Source organism: Paroedura picta, chromosome 2 (assembly GCF_049243985.1).
Source record: "Paroedura picta isolate Pp20150507F chromosome 2, Ppicta_v3.0, whole genome shotgun sequence".
Lineage (NCBI taxonomy): Eukaryota > Metazoa > Chordata > Lepidosauria > Squamata > Gekkonidae > Paroedura > Paroedura picta.
Window position 1 is genome coordinate 122,420,200 of NC_135370.1, and position 12,534 is coordinate 122,432,733.

Sequence of the window (12,534 nt, forward strand, 5' to 3'; positions counted from 1 at the left end):
GGCTTTTGCCTCTTGAAGAGGTGTTCAAATCTCATCATCAGGTTATGAGTAGCCTTTTGGCCTCATACTGCATGGAATTCTTTCTAAATAGTCTTTCTAGTCACTTTACTCAATGGGCTCACATTGTCCATACTGGATTCCAGAGAGTTAAGGTCATGTCAAGCATTCTTCTGTTTTCTTTGGGTCTCAATGGCTTTGTCTCACAATCCAGACAAACAGGTGATTGGGCTGGTGGAAAACCAAAGTGATTGGTACCTTGGGAATCTCTGGAAGAACCATAAGCCATGGCCAGCATTGGGACGTGGCTTTAACACAGGTGAGCTCTAAGAGGATGGTATGTATGTAGGGTCAGTTTGGAGGGGGTATATGTAGCTTGGATTAAAGATCCTTCCCTCAATCCTGCACAGTTTCTTGCAGTGGCTTGAGTGTTTGGATTTATTTGTGGGGAAGCTGCTTCTCTGTCATCTGTGAACCTCCCTGGGTAGTCTTGGGCAAGCTACTTTGGCTACCCACACTTTGCATGTTTAATTCATGCCATTTTAACTATCATGGTTTTGGGCAGAGAATCATGGGGATTGTATTTTGGGGAGAACTGTCAAGTTTCCTTTGGAGGTATCTGTTAGTAAGAATCTGAAAGAGGGTGGGGAGGCTGTACGTTTTTAACCATGATTGTCTGAAAGGAACTCACTATGGAACTGGGAGGAGAGGAGTAGAGTAGCATGTGGGCAACCGCACAGAACTAGAGGAGAGCCATTCCCATTTTTTACAGTCTAGTAATAGAGCTCCTGAAAGAGCAGATTCTGTCCCTTCCCTTGGAACAGTCATCACTTTCTCTGTGTATAAGGAGGGCTTTCCCAGACTTGGCTGGTCACTGAATACTTCATATATCCACTCATGGGAATCCACAGTCAAAAGGCATTGAAGTTTAGAAGAGAGACGGCAGTAGGATTAGAAATCTAGGAAACCCAAGTGCTTTTCCTTCAACAGACACAAACTGTAGTATGTATTTTCTAGTGCTGTTTAGGGATGTAGTGTGCTTTAGATCGCTTCCCCCGCCCCCCTGGGGGTGTGTGCTCATCCTTCTCTTGTGTCTGCTCCCTAGGAGTGATCCTGCTCCTGCTGGACCGCCTACGCAAAATTGGCTGGGAACAGATTTGGCGCTTGACAGCAGAACGGGAGCTCATGAGCATGCTGTCCACATCTCTGGCCGATCAGGCAGGTGTTCTGACCTCCTGAGCTTTGCTGCCCTTCCAGCTTGCCCCCTACCCCCATTGTTTCCTTTTTTGTTGTGCCTGAGCATCCGTGATATAATAAAGATTTGTATTATTGTCCTCAGCTGATTTCAGTTTGCTTCTGCTTGGGGCTTCTGGCTCTTTCCAGAATGCCCACCAATCCATTGTACAAACTATGATCTCTCTTCTAGGACATCTTTAATGCAGTGATAAAGCGGACCCCATCGCTGGTGTATCGGCTCCCTTGCTTCTGGAATGTGCAGCTCTCTGATCATACCCGTTCAGAACAGTGCTACACAGAAGTGTCTGATCTCAAGGTGGGTGTTTCTTCTGCAGCCTTCCTGAATGCATCTCTGAGGAGGACTGGCTCTTGTGGAGCCTCTGGGCAGGGCGGCTTGCATCTTCAGCCTCCACAAATGGCTGTGGGGTGAGGTGGGGGGGAGCTTGTAGTTTGTTTCAGATGAGGAATAGAATTAGCTTCTGCAGCAGGACTGTGAAGCATGTTGTGTGTTCTCAGGTGATTCACTGGAACTCTCCTAAGAAGCTGAGGGTGAAAAACAAACATGTGGAGTTCTTCCGGAACCTTTACCTGACTTTCTTGGAATATGACGGCACCTTGCTACGAAGAGAACTCTTTGGATGTGCCAACCTGCCTAGTTTATCCAGTGGCCAGGTAACAGAGCATGTGATTCAACATAGTTCACATGTATAAAATGTAAAATCCCTGTAGCTGGTCAGAAAAGGTAGCCCCAACCCACCTTTTGTAGTTAAGCAAGCAATTGGATGTTGCTGGCTTTCAGGGTATCCTGGCAAGCTCAGCTTTTAAAAAAATGGGACAGCTTCATTCCAGCTCAGTTTGGGGGGGGGGTGATTTTCTGCCCTTGCACCTCTTGGCCTTGCATAGTCACAACGTCTTATTAGTGTTCCATTGTCCTTCCCTAGTGATTTTGCAAAGATGAAAAAATCCCTTTCCCCTTCCTCACTCATGTAAATTTCAGTCCCAGCAGGCCCTGGAAGAGCTGGATGAAGATGACCCTTGCTATGATTTTCGGAGGCAGAGCCTTATCCAGCACCGTGTGCACCTCTTCTTCCTGCAGTATGAGTCCCCAGCCTTGACTGATGCAGCTGATGTAACCCTTGTAGCTCAGCTGTCTATGGACAGGTACCAGACAGGAAAGGAGGTGGGGGAAGGTGTGGCATCTTTTGCCACAATCCCACTGTTTTGCCCTCTTGTGGCTCTTTCTATGGGTTCATTGGACCAGGAAGTCTCTTAAATCAGACCTGGCTAACAACACTACAAACTGCTGTGGCTATAATTCCAGCAAATGTGACTCCAGGGTAAAGTAGTCTTATTGATGTGGAAACATCTATTGGCACAGCCCCTCAAATGGAAGTCTACGGACATGGCATCCATAGCCCTGCTCCCAGGGATCACTCCAGTAGATGGAGAGCGTGGGCAGCCTTAAAAACAAGCGGCAGCAGCAGACGGTGAGGCTCAGAACCGAGCCCCATTGGCTGTACTGCTGCCACCTGTCCTGTGCCCTCAGGAGAGCGTGGGCAGCCTCGAAGAGCAAACAGCAGCAGCGAACAAGGCTCGGCTGTGAGCCTCACCAGCCACCACTGCCACTCGTCCTCTGAGGCCACCCTCACATTTAGGAGAGTGCAGGCAGCCTTGGAAGCAAGCAGTGGTGGTGCCGGGGGATGGCTAGGCTCAGAGCCAAGCCTTGTTTGCCGCACCTCTGCTGCCTGCCCTATGAGCCCGCCCTGCCCTCAGGAGAGCACGGACGGGTGGAGGAGGAAGTGGCAGCGGCAGCGTGGTATCCAGGGCCTGGCACCCGGACTTGCCAGCCGTCGCTCTGGCCATTATGTGGGATGTTTCCACATAATGGCTGAGAACCTGGTTGCTGGCACTTATTTTTAGTGTTTTAAAAAGAATAGGTCTATTTAGTCCATCCTTCCTTCAAGGATTTTGTACATGGTTCGGTTCTCTCTCTCTCTCTCCCCCCCCGCATCGTTCTATCATCTTCTATCTCCTCTCATCCATCTATCATCCATCCCATCTATAGTTATGTAGGGTTGTTTGGAAATGGTGGTTGCCCTTGCCTGCCTCTGTGTCATGGTGAACCCCTAGTGTTCATTGGGGGGAATTACCATCCAAATCCTTGGAAGGATTGGTCCCTTGCTGGATCATTACAACAACTCTGTGTGGTAGGTTAGGATGAGAATGACTGGCCAAAGGTAATATAGTGAGCTTCCTGGCTGAGCAGGGATTTGAATGCAGCTCTCTTAAATCCTAGGCCAACCCCTATACCACACTGGCTTCCTAGCACTCCAAAGGGCTGAGAAATATTTAGAAATCTATGTGCACTGAAGACTGAAATCTACAGGAATAGTTTCATGGGTCCCTATTAGTTGTAACAGCAAGGCCAATATAAACACATATAGACAGAAAGTTCTCCAGAAGTATTTGCTGATGGGTGAAAACTGGAAATAATAACAGCAGGAAGCAACTGTACTTGGCTCAAACTTGCTAGACCAGGCTTCTTCCACCTTTCCCCCATTGAGGACTCCCTGGAACATTCTTCAGGCTTCAAAAAAACCCCAGAAGTGGCATGATGGGGCAAAATATGGTTGGGAAGCATAGCTGTGTGCATGCCCACCCTCCCCTCCCCACTCCCTCCAGGGCCATCATTGACTACTTTGGGAGGGGTGGGGTGGCTCAACGTGACCATATATAATCATATCAGCCAATAAATGTTTCACAAATTTAAAAAACATAGTAGAAATTAATGATCTCCCACCTATTTAGGAAACCTTTCCAAGGTCGTCAAGAAACCTCAGGGTTTCATGAAACCCCGGATAAAAAAGCTTGCACTAGACTGAATGTTGCCCTAGTTATAAACCAAGTTTTAGTTACTACTCATTGGAAATACAGAATCTTGGCACTTTGTCAGGTAGAAGAGATCTTTTCTAAAATATGAAGGGCCCTGGCTGTTCACAGGTTTGCCAACATCTGGACCTGAAAGGCTCTGCCTTCATCAGATGTTTTGCAAATGTGTCTTCTTCTACTACTGCCCCTCACCTATTGGTCTTCTTTCTACAAGACATGGAGTTTGGGCAAAGATTGGGAGAAGATGGTGATATCTTGTGAGTTTTGTATTGATATCTGGTTTCCACTATTAACAACGTGCACACTCAGTGAAAATTTGTCCCAAACTGGGCGTGATGCTAAGAAATCTATGAACAGATCTATCTAGTCTTTCTACAGGGAAATAGCAGGTGCATTATACCCTTTTTCATACTGGACCAGTGACCCAGGACAGAGGAAGCATAGCTTCTCCCTCCGCTGGGTAGTTCTGCCAGTTGTCCTTAACACTTCTTTGTGTGGCTTTGCCTGGAAGAGAGAGAAACTGGGTGAATGTCCTCTTTCATTTTCCAGGGCTAATAAGATCCAATAGAGTGGGAGAGAGGGATTTACAATTGGAACTGCAGATAAGGGAAAGGTTAAACTCCCTTTCCTTTGCACTAAAGTCCCAGCTCATCATGCAGCCGCTGTTTCAATTTCATAAAATGATGGGGAAATTCCCCCACCCCCCCAGAATGGAAGATCAGCTGGAAAGTATTTCTGTCAGGACTCAGAAATATTTGGAGCGTCACGGGGCTGTCCTGACTCTGTTGCTGTTGGTTGTTCTGCTGAGAGACCGTCTGTTGTCGCAGGGCATTATCCTGCTCTTGATTGTTTCTTTGGTCTGCAGGTTACAGATGTTGGAGGCCATTTGCAAACACTGGACTGGCCCCATCAGCCTGGCATTGTACATGTCGGATGCGGAGGCCCAGCAGTTCCTGCGCTACGCCCAGGCCTCGGAGGTGCTGAGTGGCCGCAGGGACGTTGCTTATCACATTGTGTACAAGGAGGGGCAGTTTTACCCAGTCAACTTCTTGCGCAACATAGCTTTGAAGAACGCCCAGACGCCTTATGTCTTCCTGACTGACATTGACTTCCTGCCGATGTACGGCCTCTACGATTACCTCAGGTATGTCTCATTGAACTCCAAGGGGCTTTTTCCCTGACTGAGGAAAAAGCAGTCCTCAAAATTGTTCTCCAGAGCTGGTAAAGAGAAATGTCATTCCCAACCCTTGAAAACTTGGAAATTAGCCAAATTCCTTTCCCTCTGGATGGGGGTATTCATTCAGGGGGTAATGAAACCTCATTCTTTCCCTCCACCTTGCCCCTGACTTGTCCTTTCACAACGCATGTCAAGCGGTTGAGTTTCCCCACCATACTGTTAGACTGAAGGGGAGGGTGTTTGTATAATTCCAGCACTGCCCCCTAGCCAAGAAATATGCTACTATCAAACCCTACTCACAGAAAGGGATGCATAACCCTCCACTTGGCAGCAAGTTGGCAACTTTTTTTTCTCTTGCTTCAGGACCTCCATCTTGCAACTGGAGCAGCCCCAGAAGAAGGCTGCTCTAATTGTGCCTGCTTTTGAAACACTACACTATCGCCTCACCTTCCCCAAATCCAAAGCAGAACTGCTCTCCATGCTGGACATGGGCTCCCTCTATACTTTCAGGTGGGTGCTGGATTGGAACAAGTCCGTGACTGCTGGCTCCATCTCTGGACCAGAGCACACCAGCAGCCTCCTTGCAATAGACTGTCTAGGGATGGGCAGCCTGTTTGGTAACGGCATGTAAAATGCAGGTCCTGGCTCTGTACGTATATAAAACATACCTTTTGAGACAAGCACTTGTGGACTGCATCCCACATCATCAAATCTATGAAGTGTCTTCTTAGTTGGCAGGTATATTAACATAAATAGGAAACTGTAATTAAACTATGAGGTCAAAAGCCCATAAATTGCAGTAATGGATCTAGTCTGACATTTCCATATCATGCAAGAAAAATGTTGTGACTCTTCATAGCAGTATTAATCAGTGATGGTACACTCTGACAACGACTTCTGAGCAGATTTCACACCTGTAGTGTGAGAGGAACTTTGTGCTCAGACTGACCTGTTTGGTATTTATTTGTTTGTTGGGCTTCTAGACCGCCACTTTCCAAAATGCTTTTGCACATAAAATCCTCATACTATAAATATCATGGCAATCCTACAAATCAATTAATTTAAAATTATAAACCAAATGCCTGCTCTGTCATTTTATCCTCCCCAACAAGGCTGGGATCACGAAAGGTAGAACTCTGGTTTTCAACCAGGCTCAGGTGGAGGGGGGAGTCTGCCCTGGGGGGCGGGGGCTAGGTGAAGAGGGGCCTGTGTCAGCTGGTAAGAGTGCTGCCCTTGGCCTCAACCTGGTGTCTGGCGGAAGAGTGCCGTTTTGTCTGCTCTTTGGAGCGTTGAGAGTTCCGTGAAGGCCTGGGTCTCTGCTGGCAGTTCATTCCTCTAGTCTGGAGTCAGCTGCCAGGTTCTTTGGGGCCAGGAACTGCCAGCAAGCTGGAATTTACTGAGCATAGTGCTCAGAGTGGCATTCCCTCAGACCTGCATGTTCCTGATCTTATAAGGCCTTAAGGAAACCCACAAGGAAACATTTTTAAGTGAGATGAGGGCTTTCACAAGCCCATGCAGTGAGCACATGGCAAAGCAGATACTTGGGCCCATCTCACTCAGCTCCCTACAACTCTGTTCTTCATGTTGGCATTTTGGTATGAGTTGCTCTGTTGAGCTCATTGCTGATGCAAGGGCAGAACCAGATGGCAATAATTATTCCTCTTTATTCAAAATGCGGCAAGCATATTCACCCCAAAAGTCATCTTCTTGTGGACATCAAATTCATAGAATAATGAGGAGAGCATCACATGGTTCAGTGTCACAAAGAGCTCGTGTATGTATGCACTTCTCAGCACAGGAGACTGTCTCAGAACAAAAGTGCCCTAGATAAAGAATCTTCCTAACCTTGTATGTCTTCATGCACAGGTACCATGTGTGGCCCCAGGGCCATGCTCCAACAGACTATGCCAAGTGGCGGACAGCCACAGTGCCATATCGTGTAGAGTGGCGGCCACACTTTGAGCCTTACGTTGTAGTAAGGCGTGACTGCCCCTTGTATGACCAGAGGTTTGTTGGCTTTGGCTGGAACAAAGTGTCCCATGTGATGGAACTTGATGCCCAGGTAAGTGTGCAGCCACTTCCTCCACGTCTGCCTCTCTCTGTTCCGAAACAGTCCAAGGAAAATGCCCCTAACGATGCCCTCGTGCATTTTTGCAGGAGCACGAGTTTCTGGTGCTGCCCAATGCCTTCATCATCCACATGCCTCATGCCCCTAGTTTTGACATCTCCAAGTTCCGCCTGAGCCCCAGTTACCGGGAGTGTCTGGAAACCCTGAGGGAAGAGTTCCACCAGGACCTCTCACGCAAGTACGGCGCTGCTGCACTCAAATACCTCACTGCTGAGAGGAGCCTGTGAATGATGACCCTCAGTGGCCTGCCAGTGGGAGAAGGCTCGATCCTGCAGACTGCCAAAGTCCATCGTTTGCGGATAGCTGGGGGGTTCACTCTGCCTGGGCAGCAGCTATGAATATGACGAGCACCGCCATTCAGGGCCATGCAGAAGCTGGGGCAGTCTAAATTCTGTCCCCAGGCAAAATTATGTAAATTAGAGAAAAGTATACATTCCTAGTCCTTTGTTCCACTGCATATTGTCACTTCCAAGTTAAGGTTTTCTTAGAATTCAGAGTTCATTCTTTGGAAGGGAGAGAATGGTGTGTGTGTGTGTGTTTGGGGGGGGGGAGGATTTGTAAGCAGCAAGGAATGTGAGAGTGACAAAGTAGCACATGTAGCTTTGGTGTGGGACTTGATCCCCTCCTAGACATCCACTAAATCTCGTGCCCTCAGAAAAACTTCTCCTAATCCTTTGCTGGAATGATGAATTGTGCAGCTTTAAAGGCAAGAGACAGAGGCGCTTTGCCATTACCTGTCCCCGTACAGCAGCCCTGGACTGCCTTGGTGGTCCCCATCCAAATATCTTCCAAGGTTTGGCCATCCTGGGCAATGACATAGGCATGGAATTCAGCCCTGCGGTTCAGTCCAAAAGCGGAGCTGCTGCTGCTGTCCTTCCTTGTTTCTCTGCTCCGGCATATATTTCCATACTCATGCATTCCCGCTTTTGTTTTTGCCACACCTTGAAACCAAATTCAAAATTTGGCAAATTAAAACTATGCAAGTAATTATATCATTACAAAATATCAGCCTTTTTAGTGGAAGAATTTTCATTACCTGGATAGCTTGTATTTAGCTATTTGTAGTTATGTTCAAGGAGGACGATATGTATGTCTCTCTTTTTTTAAGAAATTGAATTACTTGCTAGCTGTCAGTCATGGTTCAGATCTTATTGATTCTTTGGATGGCTAATTGGGCTTCTTACAAGCACTGCCTAGCAGCTTACCCTGGGCCTGCCCTGCCCCCTCCCAATCATTCCAGTTCCTCCTGAGGGAGGGGAGCAGTGGTGTCAAGGTGGCCCCTCCTCAGAGCGACTGTGATAGGACGGTGCCTCAGCCAGAAACCGACCCTAGGCTGCTTCAATGCAACAGGCACCTCGCAAAGAGTCACAGATAAAGTATGGTGCAAATATCTGCACTGCTGCAAATACATAGCTTAGCTTGAGGTTCACACTCAGTTCAACATCACACAAATGTTTATGTACGCAGCAGGTCTCCAGGCAAAGACCCATCCTAAATTGTTTCTTTGTCAACTCCTGTGGACCTTGTAATTACTTCCAAACTGCTCTAAAAATGCAGGGATGTTTTGATGCAAAATGTAGCTATCGGGGATTACTGGTCTGGGGTCTGCCTTAGGGTGCTTTCCACAGCTCTAGGTTATTTCCGGTGCTGTTTGTGAAGAGCTTGGGGGAGATCAGCAGTCCATTGGGTATTAGAAAGATGGTTCCTTTGGCAAAATGGGCTCTGCAGGGACCGTATTATGTTGTGGGAGACACGGAATTTATTCAGCTGGTCAGGTCACCAGAACTTACTGAGGTATTCCTCATGCCAGCTCTGTTCTGCCACTTCTCCAAAAGGATTGCCTTTTCATTTTGCCACCAGGTGAAGAAACTCCCATCTTGATTCACTTACTCCTAAATGAGGCTTCTATACGGTTAGGTGCCTATAAAAGCACTCATGGTTTTTATGCAGGGACTCAATGGTGAAGTATCATGTCATCAGAACACCCCACCTATGTTTCTTTGTCTAAAGAGCCATCTGGAGCAGCTGTGACCATTCTGGTCAGATGGCTGAGATGGGACACTGAAGTTGAATCCAGACAAATGAAGGTGATGCTGGTCAGTGGGGCTATACTTGTCCTCTTGGATGGTGCTGGACTCCCTGCTTTGAGCAGGGTCCAATTTCCTCTGTATGATTCATTGAGGGGTTGGAAGCTGTGCTAGATCCAGCAGTACGCTAGAAGAAGAGTTGGTTTTTATACCCTCTTTTCACTACCCAAAGGAGTCTTGGAGCGGCTTACAATCTCCTTCTCTTCCTCACCCCATAACAGATACCCTTTGAGATAGGTGAGGCTGAGAGAACCCTAACAGAACTGCCCTGTGAGAACAGTTTTATCAGGACTGTGACCCAGCTGGCTGCATGTGGAGGAGCGGGGAATCAAACACGACTCACCAGATTAGAAGCTCCTGCTCTTAACCACTACACTTGGCAGGTCAGCTTAGCTGCTAAGATTGCTTTCTTTGATCTTTGCTTGGCTAGGAAGCTGCCCCCCCCCCCTTCCTTGTCTCAGCTGAAGGCAGAATTGTAACAGCCTTGAAAGCAGTTTGGTGCAGAATCCATTGCCTTCCCCTGTGAAGCTAGCTGCAGAGGCTCCTGGGGTTGCCTACACAATGAGTTAATGGTGATTACCTAAAAAGGCCTTTATGGTCAGGAAAGTGCATATCCTCATGTTATGCTGTGCTGCTGCAGTGATACAGGCCCATCAAAGACCAAGGCCCATCAAAGATTTCCTTCCTTTAAGTTAGGGAAGACAGTGCTTGCTGTGTCCAGACCTTTCTTAGAAGAAAAGCCATCCTACCAATGTGAGGAAGATCCCTACCTGGTGGCTCAGCCAGAGGCAGTGAGAAGCAAAGCTTTGGTTATGTGTTTGATGTAGTGATACTCTGGCTGCTTGCATTTGATTTTTCTTCTTTTTTTTGGCTGTGTTGATTTTGTTGACAGTGATTTTGTAGTGATGATCAAATTTGATCTGTATTTTTATTGACATTGTAACCTGCCCTGATTCCTTGTTTGGAGAAAGGCGGAGTAAAATGTCATGAATATTTCAATAAACTCTGAAAATGTTTCTATTGTTGTAAATCAATGTAGCATAAGTGAGAGCTATCCTCAGTGCAGTAGAAAAGAGCAAGGTCCAGTAGCATTTGTGTATGAGCTTTCACGAGTGACTGCTCACGGCTTCATATACAGCTAGACTGTGAGTCCGGCGGTCCTTATACCTTGATCCACCTCTTGAGCGTAGTTTTGGTCATTGTAGCGATACCACTTAATAGAGTATCCCATGCAATGAGCCCCGCACAATCAGTCTTGATGTCAGATTTGGTATCTCCTTTTGTTGGGAAATGTGGATAATGTGTTGAAAAAAATGACTTAAGATTTTCTAAACAATTTAATTTCCAAACTGGTCTGGAAGTATAAGTCTGTTGTCGACAATATCTGATAATGAAGCAGATTGTGAATGGGTGGGCAGGAAGCGGTGTGCCAGTGTTTGTCTCCTTCCTTGCATACCCAGGGAATTGCTGATTGCCACTGTGGGTGGTAGGTGAATTTCCTCCAGGCCAGGCTAAATTTTGGAGATTTTTGGTGGGGGGATCACTGGGGCATGAATTTGGGGTCACTATGGGTGGGCAGGTAGTAGTGAGTTCCTGCATTGTGAGGTCCCTTCCAGTTCTATTATCTTAACACAGCCCGCGGGCGCCGCAGACTAAATAAAGCCGTAAGGGTTTAGTGGGAGGAGTTAGGATGGGCTCTGTCCGGGATGAAGAAAGGTGCCGATTGGCCGGGCCATTGGCAAAGCGCCTGCCGATTGGCCCGGCCAATTCCCGCCCCGCCGGCAAGGGAGCCCCCGGCAGCCACGCTGCGCGCGACTGCCGGGGGCTCCCTTGCCTAGCGCCCGCTGTATTTTTATTAGAGCGGGCTTGATTACTAGTTCTATGATAAAGGAACAGACTGAAATGGATCTCTACCTGGAAACCTTATTTTACATGCTTGATATGTTCCAATGATTTTTTCTAAATATGTTGCTGTAAAATGTTTGTTGGCCATGCCATGTTCATGCTGCTTATTCAGACTTTCTGAACCCCCCCCCCCTCCAATAGCTATTAAAACCTAAGATCCCTCAAACTTTGATTTGTTACATAATGGACACCAAGGTGCTTTATAGCATGGTAGAGATAGCAACCTTGTCTGCTACCCTTGTCCAAGCAGCCTTGAACATACAGGTATACTATGCTTTGCCAGAGAGGTTCTATTTAGCTTTTGTGGCTACTAGGTCATTGCTCGATCTATCCAATACTAACCTCTCTGGCACAACATCTTCCTCCCATGAAAGAATGTGTTCTGCCCTTCCTTTGTAATTTGATGGAATATGACTTTGAAGTCTTTGATGTCTTCAAGATCATCTCAAATTCCCTTCTGGCTAGTACAAGCAGGAACATCCTGTGTGTTCTACTCAGGTATCCATAGTTGCGTCTGTCTCTCTTCCCACCTTAGACTGTTGAGAGTGTCAAGAGTTTGTGCATCACTGGAGGGAGTCTATTTGTGTAAGGTGCTGGTTTTGCTGTTGCTCAGAGAACCAGGTCTTCTGAGGGGCTCATTCTGATGATGGAAGCCAGAATCCAGATGCACAACCGCTGTACAAGGATGCAGAAAGCTTCTGTACAAATGAATGCTGGGGCTGGGCCCCTGTGCTGGAAGCAACTTCAGCCTAATGTCAGTTCACAGTTATCAAACACTGGCGTACAAGAAGGGCACAACCTGCAAGCATTTTTCTTTGCTTGCTATTTATATAATTTATAAGGTGATTTCTTACAAGGTGTATATGATTCAGGTGTCTGCTTGAATATTTTCTAATAGTTTAACTCCTTTGGAGGAGAGCGATTCTGGCCCCTTCTGCGGCTAAACTCTGTTTCTCCTTCTGTTTTGTGGTATTTGGCACACGAGTGCCTCCAGCATGCCAGAACACAGGATGGGGCTGAGGCTAACAACTGCTTCAAGTTGAGCATTGTACAGAGTGGGAACAACTGTGTGTCTTTTTTTTAATTAAATGTAAAATTCTTTTTCAAGCCTCCGA

At 47.1% G+C, this 12,534-nt stretch overlaps 1 protein-coding gene across 6 annotated transcripts in view; it reads left to right on the forward strand.

The window, feature by feature from the left end:
- Positions 1–12,526, forward strand: part of LARGE2 (LARGE xylosyl- and glucuronyltransferase 2) — a 60,763-nt gene extending 48,237 nt beyond the window's left edge. For all 6 annotated transcript variants that reach the window (XM_077322299.1, XM_077322300.1, XM_077322297.1 and 3 more), the window contains exons 7-15: positions 212–316; positions 1,103–1,215; positions 1,424–1,549; positions 1,750–1,905; positions 2,231–2,394; positions 4,988–5,266; positions 5,663–5,809; positions 7,166–7,361; positions 7,457–12,526. In XM_077322299.1, coding sequence (XP_077178414.1) covers positions 212–316; positions 1,103–1,215; positions 1,424–1,549; positions 1,750–1,905; positions 2,231–2,394; positions 4,988–5,266; positions 5,663–5,809; positions 7,166–7,361; positions 7,457–7,654 — 1,484 coding nt within the window. In that variant the 3' untranslated portion in view covers positions 7,655–12,526. The remainder of the gene's footprint in view (positions 1–211; positions 317–1,102; positions 1,216–1,423; positions 1,550–1,749; positions 1,906–2,230; positions 2,395–4,987; positions 5,267–5,662; positions 5,810–7,165; positions 7,362–7,456) is intronic.
- The last annotated feature ends 8 nt before the right edge of the window (positions 12,527–12,534 follow it).